Raw genomic sequence first — 22,140 nt, forward strand, 5'->3', positions numbered from 1 at the left:
GGAGTTAACACGGAGCGATTCCGCTAGGCATGTGGGACTTGTGGATGCAGCCCTTAATTCGCTTAACAAGGATTCACGGGTGGTCAATCTGTTGAAATCAGAGCACTACATTTTGGCCACCGTGCTCGATCCTAGATTTAAAGCCTACCTTGGATCTCTCTTTCCGGCAGACACAGGTCTGCTGGGGTTGAAAGACCTGCTGGTGACAAAATTGTCAAGTCAAGCGGAACGCGACCTGTCAACATCTCCTCCTTCACATTCTCCCGCAACTGGGGGTGCGAGGAAAAGGCTCAGAATTCCGAGCCCACCCGCTGGCGGTGATGCAGGGCAGTCTGGAGCGACTGCTGATGCTGACATCTGGTCCGGACTGAAGGACCTGACAACGATTACGGACATGTCGCCTACTGTCACTGCATATGATTCTCTCAACATTGATAGAATGGTGGAGGATTATATGAGTGACCGCATCCAAGTAGGCACGTCACACAGTCCGTACTTATACTGGCAGGAAAAAGAGGCAATTTGGAGGCCCTTGCACAAACTGGCTTTATTCTACCTAAGTTGCCCTCCCACAAGTGTGTACTCCGAAAGAGTGTTTAGTGCCGCCGCTCACCTTGTCAGCAATCGGCGTACGAGGTTACATCCAGAAAATGTGGAGAAGATGATGTTCATTAAAATGAATTATAATCAATTCCTCCGCGGAGACATTGACCAGCAGCAATTGCCTCCACAAAGTACACAGGGAGCTGAGATGGTGGATTCCAGTGGGGACGAATTGATAATCTGTGAGGAGGGGGATGTACACGGTGATATATCGGAGGGTGAAGATGAGGTGGACATCTTGCCTCTGTAGAGCCAGTTTGTGCAAGGAGAGATTAATTGCTTCTTTTTTGGGGGGGGTCCAAACCAACCCGTCATATCAGTCACAGTCGTGTGGCAGACCCTGTCACTGAAATGATGGGTTGGTTAAAGTGTGCATGTCCTGTTTTGTTTATACAACATAAGGGTGGGTGGGAGGGCCCAAGGATAATTCCATCTTGCACCTCTTTTTTCTTTTCTTTTTCTTTGCATCATGTGCTGATTGGGGAGGGTTTTTTGGAAGGGACATCCTGCGTGACACTGCAGTGCCACTCCTAGATGGGCCCGGTGTTTGTTTCGGCCACTAGGGTCGCTAATCTTACTCACACAGCTACCTCATTGCGCCTCTTTTTTTCTTTGCGTCATGTGCTGTTTGGGGAGGGTTTTTTGGAAGGGACATCCTGCGTGACACTGCAGTGCCACTCCTAGATGTGCCCGGTGTTTGTGTCGGCCACTAGGGTCGCTAATCTTACTCACACAGTCAGCTACCTCATTGCGCCTCTTTTTTTCTTTGCGTCATGTGCTGTTTGGGGAGGGTTTTTTGGAAGGGCCATCCTGCGTGACACTGCAGTGCCACTCCTAGATGGGCCCGGTGTTTGTGTCGGCCACTAGGGTCGCTAATCTTACTCACACAGCTACCTCATTGCGCCTCTTTTTTTCTTTGCGTCATGTGCTGTTTGGGGAGGGATTTTTGGAAGGGACATCCTGCGTGACACTGCAGTGCCACTCCTAGATGGGCCCGGTGTTTGTGTCGGCCACTAGGGTCGCTTATCTTACTCACACAGCGACCTCGGTGCAAATTTTAGGACTAAAAATAATATTGTGAGGTGTGAGGTATTCAGAATAGACTGAAAATGAGTGTAAATTATGGTTTTTGAGGTTAATAATACTTTGGGATCAAAATGACCCCCAAATTCTATGATTTAAGCTGTTTTTTAGTGTTTTTGGAAAAAAACACCCGAATCCAAAACACACCCGAATCCCACAAAAATAATTCGGTGAGGTTTTGCCAAAACGCGTTCGAACCGAAAACACGGCCGCGGAACCGAACCCAAAACCAAAACACAAAACCCGAAAAATTTCAGGCCCTCATCTCTAGTGTACAGTGCGGTAGTTCACGGCTGTGGCTACCTCTGTGTCGGCACTCGGCAGGCAGTCCGTCCAACCATAATTGTATTATATACCACCTAACCGTGGTTTTTTTTTCATTCTTTATACCGTCGTCATACTAGTTGTTACGAGTATACTACTATCTCTTTATCAACCAGTGTACAGTGCGGTAGTTCACGGCTGTGGCTACCTCTGTGTCGGCACTCGGCAGGCAGTCCGTCCAACCATAATTGTATTATATACCACCTAACCGTGGTTTTTTTTTCATTCTTTATACCGTCGTCATACTAGTTGTTACGAGTATACTACTATCTCTTTATCAACCAGTGTACAGTGCGGTAGTTCACGGCTGTGGCTACCTCTGTGTCGGCACTCGGCAGCCCGTCCATAATTGTATATACCAGTGACCTAACCGTGGTTTTTTTTTCTTTCTTTATACATACATACTAGTTACGAGTATACTATCTCTTTATCAACCAGTCTATATATTAGCAGCAGACACAGTACAGTGCGGTAGTTCACGGCTGTGGCTACCTCTGTGTCGGCACTCGGCAGCCCGTCCATAATTGTATATACCAGTGACCTAACCGTGGTTTTTTTTTCTTTCTTTATACATACATACTAGTTACGAGTATACTATCTCTTTATCAACCAGTCTATATATTAGCAGCAGACACAGTACAGTGCGGTAGTTCACGGCTGTGGCTACCTCTGTGTCGGCACTCGGCAGCCCGTCCATAATTGTATACTAGTATCCAATCCATCCATCTGCATTGTTTACCTGAGGTGCCTTTTAGTTGTGCCTATTAAAATATGGAGAACAAAAATGTTGAGGTTCCAAAATTAGGGAAAGATCAAGATCCACTTCCACCTCGTGCTGAAGCTGCTGCCACTAGTCATGGCCGAGACGATGAAATGCCAGCAACGTCGTCTGCCAAGGCCGATGCCCAATGGCATAGTACAGAGCATGTCAAAACCAAAACACCAAATATCAGTAAAAAAAGGACTCCAAAACCTAAAATAAAATTGTCGGAGGAGAAGCGTAAACTTGCCAATATGCCATTTACCACACGGAGTGGCAAGGAACGGCTGAGGCCCTGGCCTATGTTCATGGCTAGTGGTTCAGCTTCACATGAGGATGGAAGCACTCAGCCTCTCGCTAGAAAACTGAAAAGACTCAAGCTGGCAAAAGCACCGCAAAGAACTGTGCGTTCTTTGAAATCCCAAATCCACAAGGAGAGTCCAATTGTGTCGGTTGCGATGCCTGACCTTCCCAACACTGGACGTGAAGAGCATGCGCCTTCCACCATTTGCACGCCCCCTGCAAGTGCTGGAAGGAGCACCCGCAGTCCAGTTCCTGATAGTCAGATTGAAGATGTCAGTGTTGAAGTACACCAGGATGAGGAGGATATGGGTGTTGCTGGCGCTGGGGAGGAAATTGACCAGGAGGATTCTGATGGTGAGGTGGTTTGTTTAAGTCAGGCACCCGGGGAGACACCTGTTGTCCGTGGGAGGAATATGGCCGTTGACATGCCAGGTGAAAATACCAAAAAAATCAGCTCTTCGGTGTGGAGGTATTTCACCAGAAATGCGGACAACAGGTGTCAAGCCGTGTGTTCCCTTTGTCAAGCTGTAATAAGTAGGGGTAAGGACGTTAACCACCTCGGAACATCCTCCCTTATACGTCACCTGCAGCGCATTCATAATAAGTCAGTGACAAGTTCAAAAACTTTGGGTGACAGCGGAAGCAGTCCACTGACCAGTAAATCCCTTCCTCTTGTAACCAAGCTCACGCAAACCACCCCACCAACTCCCTCAGTGTCAATTTCCTCCTTCCCCAGGAATGCCAATAGTCCTGCAGGCCATGTCACTGGCAAGTCTGACGAGTCCTCTCCTGCCTGGGATTCCTCCGATGCATCCTTGCGTGTAACGCCTACTGCTGCTGGCGCTGCTGTTGTTGCCGCTGGGAGTCGATGGTCATCCCAGAGGGGAAGTCGTAAGCCCACTTGTACTACTTCCAGTAAGCAATTGACTGTTCAACAGTCCTTTGCGAGGAAGATGAAATATCACAGCAGTCATCCTACTGCAAAGCGGATAACTGAGTCCTTGACAACTATGTTGGTGTTAGACGTGCGTCCGGTATCCGCCGTTAGTTCACAGGGAACTAGACAATTTATTGAGGCAGTGTGCCCCCGTTACCAAATACCATCTAGGTTCCACTTCTCTAGGCAGGTGATACCGAGAATGTACACGGACGTCAGAAAAAGACTCACCAGTCTCCTAAAAAATGCAGTTGTACCCAATGTCCACTTAACCACGGACATGTGGACAAGTGGAGCAGGGCAGGGTCAGGACTATATGACTGTGACAGCCCACTGGGTAGATGTATGGACTCCCGCCGCAAGAACAGCAGCGGCGGCACCAGTAGCAGCATCTCGCAAACGCCAACTCTTTCCTAGGCAGGCTACGCTTTGTATCACCGCTTTCCAGAATACGCACACAGCTGAAAACCTCTTACGGCAACTGAGGAAGATCATCGCGGAATGGCTTACCCCAATTGGACTCTCCTGTGGATTTGTGGCATCGGACAACGCCAGCAATATTGTGTGTGCATTAAATATGGGCAAATTCCAGCACGTCCCATGTTTTGCACATACCTTGAATTTGGTGGTGCAGAATTTTTTAAAAAACGACAGGGGCGTGCAAGAGATGCTGTCGGTGGCCAGAAAAATTGCGGGACACTTTCGGCGTACAGGCACCACGTACAGAAGACTGGAGCACCACCAAAAACTACTGAACCTGCCCTGCCATCATCTGAAGCAAGAAGTGGTAACGAGGTGGAATTCAACCCTCTATATGCTTCAGAGGTTGGAGGAGCAGCAAAAGGCCATTCAAGCCTATACAATTGAGCACGATATAGGAGATGGAATGCACCTGTCTCAAGTGCAGTGGAGAATGATTTCAACGTTGTGCAAGGTTCTGATGCCCTTTGAACTTGCCACACGTGAAGTCAGTTCAGACACTGCCAGCCTGAGTCAGGCCATTCCCCTCATCAGGCTTTTGCAGAAGAAGCTGGAGGCATTGAAGAAGGAGCTAAAAGGGAGCGATTCCGCTAGGCATGTGGGACTTGTGGATGCAGCCCTTAATTTGCTTAACAAGGATTCACGGGTGGTCAATCTGTTGAAATCAGAGCACTACATTTTGGCCACCGTGCTCGATCCTAGATTTAAAGCCTACCTTGGATCTCTCTTTCCGGCAGACACAGGTCTGCTGGGGTTGAAAGACCTGCTGGTGACAAAATTGTCAAGTCAAGCGGAACGCGACCTGTCAACATCTCCTCCTTCACATTCTCCCGCAACTGGGGGTGCGAGGAAAAGGCTCAGAATTCCGAGCCCACCCGCTGGCGGTGATGCAGGGCAGTCTGGAGCGACTGCTGATGCTGACATCTGGTCCGGACTGAAGGACCTGACAACGATTACGGACATGTCGTCTACTGTCACTGCATATGATTCTCTCAACATTGATAGAATGGTGGAGGATTATATGAGTGACCGCATCCAAGTAGGCACGTCACACAGTCCGTACTTATACTGGCAGGAAAAAGAGGCAATTTGGAGGCCCTTGCACAAACTGGCTTTATTCTACCTAAGTTGCCCTCCCACAAGTGTGTACTCCGAAAGAGTGTTTAGTGCCGCCGCTCACCTTGTCAGCAATCGGCGTACGAGGTTACATCCAGAAAATGTGGAGAAGATGATGTTCATTAAAATGAATTATAATCAATTCCTCCGCGGAGACATTGACCAGCAGCAATTGCCTCCACAAAGTACACAGGGAGCTGAGATGGTGGATTCCAGTGGGGACGAATTGATAATCTGTGAGGAGGGGGATGTACACGGTGATATATCGGAGGGTGAAGATGAGGTGGACATCTTGCCTCTGTAGAGCCAGTTTGTGCAAGGAGAGATTAATTGCTTCTTTTTTGGGGGGGGTCCAAACCAACCCGTCATATCAGTCACAGTCGTGTGGCAGACCCTGTCACTGAAATGATGGGTTGGTTAAAGTGTGCATGTCCTGTTTTGTTTATACAACATAAGGGTGGGTGGGAGGGCCCAAGGATAATTCCATCTTGCACCTCTTTTTTCTTTTCTTTTTCTTTGCATCATGTGCTGATTGGGGAGGGTTTTTTGGAAGGGACATCCTGCGTGACACTGCAGTGCCACTCCTAGATGGGCCCGGTGTTTGTGTCGGCCACTAGGGTCGCTAATCTTACTCACACAGCTACCTCATTGCGCCTCTTTTTTTCTTTGCGTCATGTGCTGTTTGGGGAGGGTTTTTTGGAAGGGACATCCTGCGTGACACTGCAGTGCCACTCCTAGATGTGCCCGGTGTTTGTGTCGGCCACTAGGGTCGCTAATCTTACTCACACAGTCAGCTACCTCATTGCGCCTCTTTTTTTCTTTGCGTCATGTGCTGTTTGGGGAGGGTTTTTTGGAAGGGCCATCCTGCGTGACACTGCAGTGCCACTCCTAGATGGGCCCGGTGTTTGTGTCGGCCACTAGGGTCGCTAATCTTACTCACACAGCTACCTCATTGCGCCTCTTTTTTTCTTTGCGTCATGTGCTGTTTGGGGAGGGATTTTTGGAAGGGACATCCTGCGTGACACTGCAGTGCCACTCCTAGATGGGCCCGGTGTTTGTGTCGGCCACTAGGGTCGCTAATCTTACTCACACAGCTACCTCATTGCGCCTCTTTTTTTCTTTGCGTCATGTGCTGATTGGGGAGGGTTTTTTGGAAGGGACATCCTGCGTGACACTGCAGTGCCACTCCTAAATGGGCCCGGTGTTTGTGTCGGCCACTAGGGTCGCTAATCTTACTCACACAGTCAGCTACCTCATTGTGCCTCTTTTTTTCTTTGCGTCATGTGCTGTTTGGGGAGGGTTTTTTGGAAGGGACATCCTGCGTGACACTGCAGTGCCACTCCTAGATGGGCCCGGTGTTTGTGTCGGCCACTAGGGTCGCTAATCTTACTCACACAGCTACCTCATTGCGCCTCTTTTTTTCTTTGCGTCATGTGCTGTTTGGGGAGGGTTTTTTGGAAGGGACATCCTGCGTGACACTGCAGTGCCACTCCTAGATGGGCCCGGTGTTTGTGTCGGCCACTAGGGTCGCTAATCTTACTCACACAGTCAGCTACCTCATTGCGCCTCTTTTTTTCTTTGCGTCATGTGCTGTTTGGGGAGGGTTTTTTGGAAGGGCCATCCTGCGTGACACTGCAGTGCCACTCCTAGATGGGCCCGGTGTTTGTGTCGGCCACTAGGGTCGCTAATCTTACTCACACAGCTACCTCATTGCGCCTCTTTTTTTCTTTGCGTCATGTGCTGTTTGGGGAGGGTTTTTTGGAAGGGACATCCTGCGTGACACTGCAGTGCCACTCCTAGATGGGCCCGGTGTTTGTGTCGGCCACTAGGGTCGCTTATCTTACTCACACAGCGACCTCGGTGCAAATTTTAGGACTAAAAATAATATTGTGAGGTGTGAGGTATTCAGAATAGACTGAAAATGAGTGTAAATTATGGTTTTTGAGGTTAATAATACTTTGGGATCAAAATGACCCCCAAATTCTATGATTTAAGCTGTTTTTTAGTGTTTTTGGAAAAAAACACCCGAATCCAAAACACACCCGAATCCGACAAAAATAATTCGGTGAGGTTTTGCCAAAACGCGTTCGAACCCAAAACACGGCCGTGGAACCGAACCCAAAACCAAAACACAAAACCCGAAAAATTTCAGGCGCTCATCTCTAGTATTAATGCCATTCAGGTTCGCTAGACGTGCGGGTTGCCAGCATGCTCAGAGGTTTTTTTAAAGGGGCAATAATTTACAAGCCATGGTTTTGGCTTGTAAATGATTGCCCCTTTATAAAAAAAGGCAGCATTCGGCCGGCGAAACCCGCCCATCCGGCGAAATCGGAAGGGCATTACATCCGGCCCATGGTATTTACATTTTAGTGCAAAAAGTCATTGATAGGGAGAATATAATGTGAAAACAGTGTGAAAAGGGACAGACAAATAAATAATAAGACTAAACAGTAATGAACAATTACCTTTATTGTGTTAACACAGCAATCAAACATTTGTACGTTATCATGCTGTTTTCACATTGTACAATGCCATTCCATTTACTTTATCGGCGACCTTTTACATTAAAATTTGCTAATCCTTTTTCCCATGTCTTATTTCGGGGGGGGGGGGGGGGGGAGGGGTATTCAATTAGCTCCGATAATTTCGGATCTATTGAATTCACCACCCTGCATTTTCAATTGCGGGATTTTTTTGCCTGTTTTTAAGGCATTTTTGCCAATGCCTTTTCACTCTTTTTTTTTGTGTGTAAAGGCATTGGTGAAAAATACCTCAAAATCGGAGAACACGGCCAGCATTTCTGCTGGCGCAGGTGCAAAAACATGTGGATTCGCCGATCTACATGTTTTTCGCTCCTGCCAAATTTTTCGCCTAGGCCAAAAAATGGTCCAGCTTTTAAATACCCTTATTGAATACCCTCCTTAGTCTCCCTAATAAATTTGGTGACATTTCTATGCATAGATCAAGCTACAGATGGCTCTGATTAGAGGGGTTTAATTATAGCCACCCTGTACTTTAGGAGATTTTACAAAGGGCATGACTACATATTGAGGAATGTGGTGAACTGCAAAAAGCTTTCTTATAGGTTAGAAATTGTTACATAGTTACATAGTTGTTGAAGTTGAAAAAAGACAAATGTGCATCGTGTTCAAGCTACTGTACATTACATTTTTTTAATTTTTTTATTTTAATATTAATTAAATGCTGTATCCCTGGATATTTTTTTCCGCTATGAATTTATCTAATCCATTTTTAAACTTATTGATTGAGTCCACTATTACTACCTTCTCTGGCAGAGAATTCCAAATCCTTACTGATCTTACTGTGAAGAATCCTTTTCTACGTTGGGTATGGAATTTTTTCTCTTATAACCTCAGGGGGTGTCCTCGTGTCCTATGTAGTATTTTCTTGGTAAACAAATCGTTTGATAGATCCTTATATTGTCCCTTAATGTATTTATAAATATTAATGATGTCCCCTCTCAGTCGCCTCTTTCCAGTGTGAACATATCAAGCCTTTTTAAGTCTTTCCTCATAGTCCAGTGCCTCTAACCCCTTAACCAGTTTAGTGGCTCGCCTCTGAACCCTTTCGATTTCCAAGATATCTTTTTTTTATAATATGGTGCCCAAAACTGTACACAATATTCCAGGTGTGGTCGCACCAATGATTTATACAGAGGCAGGATTACACTCTCATTCCTTGTTTCCATACCCCGTTTTATGCATGATAACACCTTTTTAGCCTTTGCTGCTGCATTTTGACATTGCGTACTGCTACCAAGTTTATTATCGATGAGCACACCCAAATCTTTTTCAGCTACCTTTATTCCTACATTTTCCCCATTTAGTTTATAGGCTGCCTGATTGTTCTTAGTCCCAAAATGCCTAACTTTAGATTTGTCTATATTGAACCTCAGTCTCCATTTGTCTGCCCAGGCCCCTAGTCTAGATAAGTCATTCTGTAAAGACTCATCATCCTTGTCTGAATTAATTATTCTACATAGTTTGGTATCATCTGAAAAAATTTACACTGTGCTTTCCAGTCCCTCTCCTAGGTCATTAATGAATATATTAAACAGCAATGGCCTGAGTACTGAGCCCTGCAGTATTCCACTGAGTACTGAAGCCCATTCAGAGTACATCCCATTAACTCCCACTCGCTGTTCCCTATTAAACAGCCAATTACTCACCCAAGTACAGATAGTGTTTCCTACCCCAAGCTCTCTTAGTCTGAGAATTAGTCTCCTGTGTGGAACTTTGTCAAAAGCCTTAGTGAAGTCTAAAAAGATCACATCCACTGCTTGACCCTGATCAATATTATCGCTCACTTTCTCGTAGAAGCTTATTAAGTTAGTTTGACATGACCTGTCCTTCACAAATCCATGTTGATTCCTAGTAATAACCTTAGAGGTATCCAAGTGCCTTAGTATGCTATCCCTTGATATACCTTCCAATATTTTCCCCACTATAGATGTCAAACTTACTGCTCTATAGTTGGTGGGATGAGTTTTAATACCCTTTTTAATGATTTATACAAAGGCAGGATTACACTTTCATTCCTTGTTTCCATACCCCGTTTTATGCATGATAACACCTTATTAGCCTTACTATCCTGTATGATCAAATAACCTGGTAGATATATTTAATGTGATATATACTAGGCATGCCCAAGTTATGTGCTATTACATCACATATTAAACCACCTGCTTTGTTATGTGGATGCAGTTTCAATGTAAACAGTCAAAAGTAAATCTGGATTTTTCTTATTGGCTATCCAAAATATGTGACAGCCAGATAGCCAATGAGATGCCATTTTGAGATCCAAGTAAATCCGTGTAAATCCAAACTCGCACATCTCTGTTAGAAATTATACTTGACTTCACAAGCCCCAATAAATCTCCTTGTTTCAGTTAGTGTGTATGTCTTGTGCTCCACACATGCAGGAATTCCAATACCATACATTGGTCCTGACTCAGAGGTGGGTGCAGTGCTGATGTTTGTGGAGTATGCACATTTGTAGGTGGTTTACCAGAGCTGTCTCTGCATGAATCCCTATGGTAACGTCATTAGCATAATTTCACAGATCTGCTGTATGTTAAAACTCAGTTGCAAACTGCATCCACCTCTAAATTAAGCCCATTGAAAGGACCAACCTTTCTGAATTGACAGAAAGGACTGACATGTTAAGGGGCATCAGTGGCGTATATATAAAGACTGCAAGGTGTGTGGTGTGTACATGAGTCAAGTGGAGCTCAACCCTGCACCCATTTCTTGAATACTTACACCTCCAGAGTCCCACGTTGGCGGCAGCAGCACAGCATAAATCATTGTGAAAATGGTAAAGCAGACATTTTCCTGGAGTTTTGCATATGCACAGTAGAGAAATCACCATTAAAATGGCTGCTGCACCATTTCCTTAGAGATCTGTGCATGTGCACTAGTCTCTGTTACAGTACTAGGGTCTCCCAGTGACCCCAGTAATCAGAATCTACTGAGCCGGTGGCCTGGGGGAGGGGGGGGGACAGGTGCAGATGGAGACTGCACACTGGCCCCCTTCTCCCTTAATGCAACCCAAAGGGGAATATTCTACTACTTACCGTGCCTGGGCATTTCAATTATAATAAGAATTTACTTACCGATAATTCTATTTCTCGTAGTCCGTAGTGGATGCTGGGGACTCCGTAAGGACCATGGGGAATAGCGGCTCCACAGGAGACAGGGCACAAAAGTAAAAGCTTTAGGATCAGGTGGTGGGCACTGGCTCCTCCCCCTATGACCCTCCTCCAAGCCTCAGTTAGGATACTGTGCCCGGACGAGCGTACACAATAAGGAAGGATTTTGAATCCCGGGTAAGACTCATACCAGCCACACCAATCACACTGTACAACCTGTGATCTGAACCCAGTTAACAGCATGATAACAGCGGAGCCTCTGAAAAGATGGCTCACAACAATAATAACCCGATTTTTGTTTAACAATAACTATGTACGAGTATTGCAGACAATCCGCACTTGGGATGGGCGCCCAGCATCCACTACGGACTACGAGAAATAGAATTATCGGTAAGTAAATTCTTATTTTCTCTGACGTCCTAAGTGGATGCTGGGGACTCCGTAAGGACCATGGGGATTATACCAAAGCTCCCAAACGGGCGGGAGAGTGCGGATGACTCTGCAGCACCGAATGAGAGAACTCCAGGTCCTCCTCAGCCAGGGTATCAAATTTGTAGAATTTTGCAAACGTGTTTGCCCCTGACCAAGTAGCAGCTCGGCCAAGTTGTAAAGCCGAGACCCCTCGGGCAGCCGCCCAAGATGAGCCCACCTTCCTTGTGGAATGGGCATTTACATATTTTGGCTGTGGCAGGCCTGCCACAGAATGTGCAAGCTGAATTGTACTACACATCCAACTAGCAATCGTCTGCTTAGAAGCAAGAGCACCCCGTTTGTTGGGTGCATACAGGATAACAGCAAGTCAGTTTTCCTGACTCCAGCCGTCCTGGAAACATATATTTTCAGGGCCCTGACAACATCTAGCAACTTGGAGTCCTCCAAGTCCCTAGTATCCGCAGGTACCACAATAAGCTGGTTCAGGTGAAACGCTGACACCACCTTATGGAGAAACTGGGGACGAGTCCGCAGCTCTGCCCTGTCCGAATGGACAATCAGATATGGGCTTTTGTGAGACAAAGCCGCCAATTCTGACACTCGCCTGGCCGAGGCCAGGGCCAACAGCATGGTCACTTTCCATGTGAGATATTTCAAATCCACAGATTTGAGCGGTTTAAACCAATGTGATTTGAGGAATCCCAGAACTACGTTGAGATCCCACAGTGCCACTGGAGGCACAAAAGGGGGTTGTATATGCAGTACTCCCTTGACAAACTTCTGGACTTCAGGAACTGAAGCCAATTCTTTCTGGAAGAAAATCGACAGGGGCGAAATTTGAACCTTAATAGACCCCAATTTGAGGCACATAGACACTCCTGTTTGCAGGAAATGTAGGAATCGACCGAGTTGAAATTCCTCCGTGGGGGCCTTTCTGACCTCACACCATGCAACATATTTTCGCCAAATGCGGTGATAATGTTGTGTGGTCACCTCCTTCCTGGCTCTGACCAGGGTAGGGATGACCTCTTCCGGAATGCCTTTTTCCCTTAGGATCCGGCGTTCAACCGCCATGCCGTCAAACGCAGCCGCGGTAAGTCTTGGAACAGACATGATCCTTGCTGAAGCAAGTCCCTTCTTAGTACCTCTTGAAGTTCCGGGTACCAAGTCCTTCTTGGCCAATTCGGAGCCACGAGTATAGTTCTTACTCCTCTCCTTCTTATAATTCTCAGTACCTTGGGTATGAGAAGCAGAGGAGGGAACACATACACCGACTGGTACACCCACGGTGTTACCAGAGCGTCCCAGCTATTGCCTGAGGGTCTCTTGACCTGGCGCAATACCTGTCCAGTTTTTTGTTCAGACGGGACGCCATCATGTCCACCTTTGGTCTTTCCCAACGGTTCACAATCATGTGGAAGACTTCCAGATGAAGTCTCCACTCTCCCGGGTGGAGGTCGTACTGAGGAAGTCTGCTTCCCAGTTGTCCACTCCCGGAATGAACACCGCTAACAGTGTTATCACATGATTTTTCGCCCAGCGAAGAATCCTTGCTGCCATTGCCCTCCTGCTTCTTGTGCCGCCCTGTCTGTTTACGTGGGCGACTGCCGTGATGTTGTCCGACTGGATCAGCACCGGTTGACTTTGAAGCAGAGGTCTTCCTAGGCTCAGAGCATTGTAAATTGCCCTTAGCTCCAGTATATTTATGTGGAGAGAAGTCTCCAGACTTGACCACACTCCTTGGAAATTTCTTCCCTGTGTGACTGCTCCCCAGCCTCTCAGGCTGGCATCCGTGGTCACCAGGACCCAGTCCTGAATGCCGAATCTGCTGCCCTCTAGTAGATGAGCACTCTGCAGCCACCACAGAAGAGACACCCTTGTCCTTGGAGACAGGATTATCCGCTGATGCATCTGAAGATGCTATCCGGACCATTCGTCCAGCAGATCCCACTGAAAAATTCTTTCGTGAAATCTGCCGAATGGAATCGCTTCGTAAGAAGCCACCATTTTTCCCAGGACTCTTGTGCATTGATGCACTGACACTTGGCCTGGTTCTAGGAGGTTCCTAACTAGCTCGGATAACTCCCAGGCTTTCTCCTCCGGGAGAAACACCTTTTTCTGGACTGTGTCCAGAATCATCCCTAGTAACAGCAGACGTGTCGTCGGAATCAGCTGCGATTTTGGAATATTTAGAATCCACCCGTGCTGTCGTAGAACTACTTGAGATAGTGCTACTCCGACCTCCAACTGTTCTCTGGACCTTGCCCTTATCAGGAGATCGTCCAAGTAAGGGATAATTAAGACGCCTTTTCTTTGAAGAAGAATCATCATTTCGGCCATTACCTTGGTAAAGACCCGGGGTGCCGTGGACAATCCAAACGGCAGCGTCTGAAACTGATAGTGACAGTTCTGTACCACGAACCTGAGGTACCCTTGGTGAGAAGGGCAATTTGGGACATGGAGGTAAGCATCCTTGATGTCCAGGGACACCATATAGTCCCCTTCTTCCTGGTTCGCTATCACTGCTCTGAGTGACTCCATCTTGATTTGATCCTTTGTATGTAAGTGTTCAAAGATTTCAGATTTAGAATAGATCTCACCGAGCCGTCTGGCTTCAGTACCACAAATAGTGTGGAATAATACCCCTTTCCTTGTTGTAGGAGGGGTACTTTGATTATCACCTGCTGGGAATACAGCTTGTGAATTGTTTCCAATAATGCCTCCCTGTCGGAGGGAGACGTTGGTAAAGCAGATTTCTGGAACCTGCGAGGGGGAGACGTCTCGAATTTCCAATCTGTACCCCTGGGATACTACTTGTAGGATCCAGGGGTCCACTTGCGAGTGAGCCCACTGCGCGCTGAAACTCTTGAGACGACCCCCCCCACCGCACCTGAGTCCGCTTGTACGGCCCCAGCGTCATGCTGAGGACTTGGCAGAAGCGGTGGAGGGCTTCTGTTCCTGGGAAGGGGCTGCCTGCTGCAGTCTTCTTCCGTTCCTCTACCCCTGGGCAGATATGACTGGCCATTTGCCCGCTTGCCCTTATGGGGACGAAAGGACTGAGGCTGAAAAGACGGTGTCTTTTTCTGCTGAGATGTGACTTGGGGTAAAAAGGTGGATTTTCCAGCTGTTGCCGTGGCCACCAGGTCCGATGGACCGACCCCAAATAACTCCTCCCCTTTATACGGCAATACTTCCATGTGCCGTTTGGAATCTGCATCACCTGACCACTGTCGTGTCCATAAACATCTTCTGGCAGACATGGACATCGCACTTACTCTTGATGCCAGAGTGCAAATATCCCTCTGTGCATCTCGTATATATAGAAATGCATCCTTTAAATGCTCTATAGTCAATAAAATACTGTCCCTGTCAAGGGTATCAATATTTTCAGTCAGGGAATCCGACCAAGCCACCCCAGCGCTGCACATCCAGGCTGAGGCGATCGCTGGTCGCAGTATACCACCAGTATGTGTGTATATACTTTTTAGGATATTTTCCAGCCTCCTATTAGCTGGCTCCTTGAGGGCGGCCGTATCTGGAGACGGTAACGCCACTTGTTTTGATAAGCGTGTGAGCGCCTTTAATTTTCTATCGGGGGAAACACACGCATCATCACACACTTCATTTAATTTATCTGATTCAGGAAAAACTACAGGCAGTTTTTTCACACCCCACATAATACCCTTTTTTGTGGTACTTGTAGTATCAGAAATATGTAACACCTCCTTCATTGCCCTTAACATGTAACGTGTGGCCCTAATGGAAAATACGTTTGTTTCTTCACCGTCGACACTGGAGTCAGTGTCCGTGTCTGTGTCTGTGTCGACCGACTGAGGTAATGGGCGTTTTAAAGCCCCTGACGGTGTTTGAGACGCCTGGACAGGTACTAATTGGTTTGCCGGCCGTCTCATGTCGTCAACCGACCTTGCAGCTTGTTGACATTATCACGTAATTCCCTAAATAAGCCATCCATTCCGGTGTCGACTCCCTAGAGAGTGACATCACCATTACAGGCAATTGCTCCGCCTCCTCACCAACATCGTCCTCATACATGTCGACACACACGTACCGACACACAGCACACACACAGGGAATGCTCTGATAGAGGACAGGACCCCACTAGCCCTTTGGGGAGACAGAGGGAGAGTTTGCCAGCACACACCAAAACGCTATAATTTTACAGGGACAACCTTATATAAGTGTTTTCCCTTATAGCATCTTAATATGTAATAATATTGCCACAAAAATGCCCCCCCTCTCTGTTTTAACCCTGTTTCTGTAGTGCAGTGCAGGGGAGAGCCTGGGAGCCTTCCCACCAGCAGTTCTGTGAGGGAAAATGGCGCTGTGTGCTGAGGAGAATAGGCCCCGCCCCCTTTTCGGCGGGCTTCTTCTCCCGTTTTTCTGACAACCTGGCAGGGGTTAAATACATCCATATAGCCCCAGGGGCTATATGTGATGTATTTTTAGCCAGCATAGGTACTTTCATTGCTGCCCAGGGCGCCCCCCCAAGCGCCCTGCACCCTCAGTGACCGTTGGTGTGAAGTGTGCTGAGAGCAATGGCGCACAGCTGCAGTGCTGTGCGCTACCTTAAGAAGACTGGGAAGTCTTCAGCCGCCGATTTCTGGACCTCTTCTCTCTTCAGCATCTGCAAGGGGGTCGGCGGCGCGGCTCCGGTGACCCATCCAGGCTGTACCTGTGATCGTCCCTCTGGAGCTAGTGTCCAGTAGCCTAAGAAGCCAATCCATCCTGCACGCAGGTGAGTTCACTTCTTCTCCCCTAAGTCCCTCGTTGCAGTGAGCCTGTTGCCAGCAGGACTCACTGAAAATAAAAAACCTAACAAAACTTTTACTCTAAGCAGCTCTTTAGGAGAGCCACCTAGATTGCACCCTTCTCGGCCGGGCACAAAGATCTAACTGAGGCTTGGAGGAGGGTCATAGGGGGAGGAGCCAGTGCCCACCACCTGATCCTAAAGCTTTTACTTTTGTGCCCTGTCTCCTGTGGAGCCGCTATTCCCCATGGTCCTTACGGAGTCCCCAGCATCCACTTAGGACGTCAGAGAAAAGGGATTACCCTGAACATTAATCGCTGAGGGTGGACTTTTCCTTTCAGTCTCTGGAGCTGTGAGGAAAAGTCTGCAGGAAAAAGGCACAATCAGGGGTTTAAAGCATGGGAACCAATTGATTCTGTATTTTAAGTGGAATCAGTGGGTTAGCATGCATTAATTCTGATTTACCACTCAGAAAAAAGGCAGTTAATTAGAATAGCTTTCCGCTGCGTGGTGTGGTAATTGAATATACCTCTTAATGTTTTTCAAGAAGTGATGGCTCCTCCAGTGACTTTACTTATAGAGTAGGTTCTCGCCCTTTCCATAAAATACTGGTTTTATAATATTTCAACCCTAAAAAAATGTATTCTAGTTGTATTTAAGAGTCATACCTATCCATTCCATGCCTTTAGGGCCCATAACACATACTTACATTAAGTCGTGATCAATGTTGCCTGTACACATATTTTACTGTGATTATATCACTCTTTTCTACAATACCTTTTATACGAAAATGTGTTATAAACTTTTTCTTTGACTTTCCTATTATTCCTCCTCAAAGTTGAAGTCATATTTTATCTATGAGCAGTTTTACAGATTACAATTTGACATAAAGTGATTGCTGTCATCACAGGGAGTCACTCGTGAACTTTAGCAAAGTAAAAGCTTCTACCCTGAGCCAGATCAAAACTAAAATGCCATAATAAGCATCTGTCATAGTCTTATATTAGCTTGAAAAATACCAGTTGATAGTTAGAGTATTTGGTCATAATTTAGTTGTCAAGGTATTCATGGGGAAAGGGATTACAAAAGTAATTTAAGACATCTGTTTACTGGAAGCAGATAAGATTTACTACAGCATATGTTCCAAATATATTTACAATGTATTATATTTGAGAGTAACTTTATATATTCTAGACATAAATATTAATGTAAAAAAATAAGACATTCTAAATGTGTTGCAATACCTTATACAAATGATTTCTGCTCCCTACCTCTGGAATTCTCTCCCTCTCCTTATTAGACTCTCCACCTCACCACAAAATTTCAAATGGGCTCTCAAGTCCCAACTGTTCATCAAAATAAAAAGTATTTCTTCCTAACCCTCTGTTCGAAGTCTACCCCACTGTCTACCCCATCTGTGTCACCCCTGTCTGTCCCACCTCTTTAGAATGTAAGGTTTCATGAGCAGGGCACTCTTCCGTCATGTTCTTTGGCTTCCCTTACTTATACTATATTCTAATCCATATTCCCTACAACGGCATCTAAGCATGGTTTTTCTGACACCCTGCTGCTTATTTGAGTGCTCTGACCACTGATGCAGCAATTTTTATAAACCATGTACTTGTCTTGCATTGTATTGTATTATAAATCACTGCTTTCTTGTTTTCTCATTGTTTATGTTCTTTGTTAGGAGCTGTGGAAACCTTGTGGCATCACATAAATTAAGGATAATAAGAATATAAATAATAATTTCAAAGGCCTTGTAGCGCAGTCACATTCATTGTTAATACTCGAAAACGAAGTGTACCAATTTGAATAATATCTAATAAACAATCATACAGTAATAAAAAAAATGACTATAGTTAACTGTATGCATATTCTATCAGGGGGAAATAACACGTTTTGCCATCTCTTGCAATATTAATAAAAAGTTAAACGTGTGTAATGTGTGTAGAGGCTTGAAATGTTAAAGCCACCATCATCTGATTTAAAGAAAAGTCAAACCAATTTTAGGAAAATCATTGCAATAAAATGAAATAGAAAGTTCTATTCGCCTCTGGCACAGCATCCTGACAATCTGGCATTGTGCTGATACAAAAGGAACAATGCTGCACTCTAAAGAAACCATCACTTATGTATGTACTGTAGATTAATTGTCCTGTAGTATAATTAGGCAATCACCAATTGCAGGCCCCACATTAATGAGTACACTCACCTTATAAAACCGGAGGCATAAAAGGACAGTTGGATCTGCTCTTCAAAAGTGAAGTGAAAGCCAGTTACAGTGAAATCAGTTCTTGAAATCAGTGTTCATATAAAGTACCTTTAATTATTACGGGTCACATCATATATAGCAACTACTGTATACACTGCATTGATGCAGTCTTTGAAGATGGATCTCAGGCTCAAACTGAGATAGCTAAATACAGTTCCAGAATCTGGTACTTGTCTTTCAGAACCCCAGTTAACATACTACTGTCCGCATCACTAAGGTGAGCTTTACTCAGAACAGGGGCTGCAATTGGTGACTGTATATTTACACTTCAGGACACTTATTCTATGGGTGCAGTTTACAGTTTTATACAGTATATAACACTTTCATATTAAACACATTAATATAATATAATAGTTTTTCTTGGATTGTCCTGCCATTCTGCCTTTCCACCCATAGGCTGCAGTGTCCCACTGTGGTGTAGTTGGGGGGAGCAGGAAGCAGCAGCAGTCCTTTCAAGATTTTATGGTGTAAGTTCAGGGGGTTAGGGGGGAATAGGGAAGACTGGAGTATTGGGGAAAAAGAAGCACTGGACTTTAATGGGGGATGACTGGTAGGTGTAATTGATTACAATTGGTACCTGTGAGGTGTATTTGAGGTAATGTGTTATTTGTGGAGGCGCACCCTGGAGAGTATATGAGAAAGTATTTAGAGAACACAAGAGGAAAAAAAGGTACTCCTTTGGTGGGGCACTCTCCTACCTAGTTTTAAAAAATAACGTTTATTGGCATATATAAAAATTTTACTTATACACAAAACACAAGACAGGACAGAGTAAACAACACACAAAAAACACACATAAAATCAGCATATAAAGTAAATATTTACAGTATGCCCAGAGATTCTGCACCTCTCATTATAGTGCTATACATGAGTATTTAAATTCTATTGTCCACGCATATATTTTACATTTAGTTGGTGCATTCCAGAGACAAGTGATCAGTTATGTTAGTTAGAATAGTATAGGAGTTATATGTTACACATGATAATAGTGCAGTCAATGGACTGATACTGTAAATCACAGAGAATTACTAACAATTTTAATATGAAATCAGGGGCGGATTGGCCATAGGGATCACCAGGAAGATTCCTGGTAGGCCAACGTGTCTGTGGGGCCTGTTTTGTGTGTTGTCATGTGGCCCCACATGACAGACAGACCACTGCACTGAGTACACTGCACTGTCCCCATTCATTCTGTTATTCCATCTCTGCAGTACAGCAGCTCTGCTATCCAGTGATGTAACCATGGCTACACGGTATGTTACACCTCTTGTACTGCCCTTGTCGGGCCACTTCTACAAAATTTTACAGGACCACTATTAGTTCCCAATCCGCCCCTAGTCTCAGACACAACTGCAGCAAAAAACGCAAGGAAGGCCACAATTGCATACATTCAGACCCCGCCCCCTCAACAGCCCCACCCATTCATTAGACCACACCCCCACTAGGCTGCTTCCATAAAATCCCAGTCTGCCCTTGTATGAAAAGAATTCCCCTTTCAGACTGCCTGAGGCGAGTCGCACCTGGGAGCCTGACACGGGTGCCCCCTGTGTGACCCGCCTATGGCTCCCCACTGCCGCTGACAGCAACCCCGGCATATTGCCGGGTTGGTGACATCAGCGGTGACGCGGCGGGGGCGGCGCTTGGAGATCACATGATCTCCAAGCGTCGCCCATGCACACAGAGTGAATGGGAAATGGGTTGCATCGACCTGGCTCCCGTTCACAGCCAGGGTTGAAATACCGGGTCACTCGAACCGGTATTTCAACGCTTGCCCCTTTTAGACCGCACATGAACACAGGTTATACGTGTTCATGTGCCAATAACCCGTGTTCAGAGGTGGCGGTCTAAAAGGGGTATAAATTACACCAGTATGTGTCCAAAATGTTACTAAGTTCAAGCTGTTGTGGAGTAAGGCTTCTTTGCCTGAATATCCAAAGATTAGTTTTATGCTGATAGCATGCAGGGAAATACACTGTATCTCAATTTACTAAATGTTGCATATTGTATTTTCTTAAATAGATGGAAAATATTTTTAAGACAATTACACAAGTGCTTAATTTGTTATATAAGACTGCTACCTTAGGGCCTAATCACCCCTTGTGCATGTGCAATGTGAACACTACACATGTGCACTAGTTCGATAATCAATTGATTTGCGATTTCTCACAATAGCGATCTGTGCTGAATTAGGCCCTTAGGCCCTCATTTCGAGTTGTTCGCTCACTAGCTGCTTTTAGCAGCAGTGCAAACGCTAAGCCGCCGCCCTCTGGGAGTGTATCTTAGCTTAGCAGAAGTGCGAATGAAAGGATCGCAGCATTGCTACAAAAAAAATTGTGCAGTTTTCGAGTAGCTTCAGACTATTTAGTTCCTGTTTTGACGTCACAAACACACCCTGCGTTCGGCCAGCCACTCCCCCGTTTCTTCAGCCACTCCTGCGTTTTTATCTGGCACGCCTGCGTTGTTACACACACTCCCCAAAAACGGTCAGTTACCACCCAGAAACACTCACTTCTTGTCATTCACTCAACGATCAGCAGTGCGTCTGCAAAGCGTCGCTAGAGCTTGGGTAAAACTGCATTGGCTTTTGTGAAAGTACGTCGCGCGTGCGCACTGCACCCCATATGCATGCGCAGAAGTGCCGATTTTTAGCCTGATCACTGCGCTGCGAACGAAAGCAGCTAGCGATCAACTAGGAATGAGGGCCTTAGTCCGATATCTCAAGGTTTTATGGTACCTGATTCAATTGACCTACCAAAATGAGTGTTTCATTTTATTTTTTCATAATAATTTGTTAAATTACACTAATAATAATATTTTCCACTTTTGGCAAGATTCTTCGTAATAAATGTGGGATTTTCCCAGATTTTAATATGTGTGTGAAAGCATGTGATAGACAGATTGATAGAACTACCATTTTGTTCACTGTGTTTTTTAGACCCATTATATTTTTCAGATTGCTCCCAAAATTAGGAAATAGCAAATTCATTATTCATGTTGATTGTCACATCAGTCCATTTCTGTTACAGTTTCATAAATATCTAATAGTAACTATATATATATATGGACTAAAGTTAAATGTTTACTGCAATTTGCCGCACTTACAGTACCTCATTCTGTAGATCCCTGATCATTTTGCTTTTACGTTCCATTTCAGTTTTTAGGAAATTAATCTAGAAAAAAATACAAGACACATTTTGTCAATTACCAAATGCAATGCAGTATACAGAAATCTATTTGAAATACACCTACTCACAGTGCAGGATTAAGGGCCACATGGGCCTGGGGCATAAAAGATTAAAGGGACTATAATGAGCAGGGGAGAAGCTGTAACTAGTGCTTTGTGGGTGTGGCCAGAGTCACATGGGCGTGTGTGCATAGTGTAAGGAGT

The 22,140-nt window shown here is 45.5% G+C and overlaps 1 protein-coding gene across 2 annotated transcripts in view; it reads right to left on the reverse strand.

The window, feature by feature from the left end:
• LUZP2 (leucine zipper protein 2) overlaps nt 1-22,140 on the reverse strand; it is a 1,124,237-nt gene that overhangs the window by 513,405 nt on the left and 588,692 nt on the right. For both annotated transcript variants that reach the window (XM_063944341.1, XM_063944342.1), the window contains exon 5: nt 21,860-21,922. In XM_063944341.1, the coding sequence (XP_063800411.1) occupies nt 21,860-21,922 (63 nt within the window). The remainder of the gene's footprint in view (nt 1-21,859; nt 21,923-22,140) is intronic.

The sequence above is a fragment of the Pseudophryne corroboree genome, chromosome 11 (genome assembly GCF_028390025.1).
Source record: "Pseudophryne corroboree isolate aPseCor3 chromosome 11, aPseCor3.hap2, whole genome shotgun sequence".
Lineage (NCBI taxonomy): Eukaryota > Metazoa > Chordata > Amphibia > Anura > Myobatrachidae > Pseudophryne > Pseudophryne corroboree.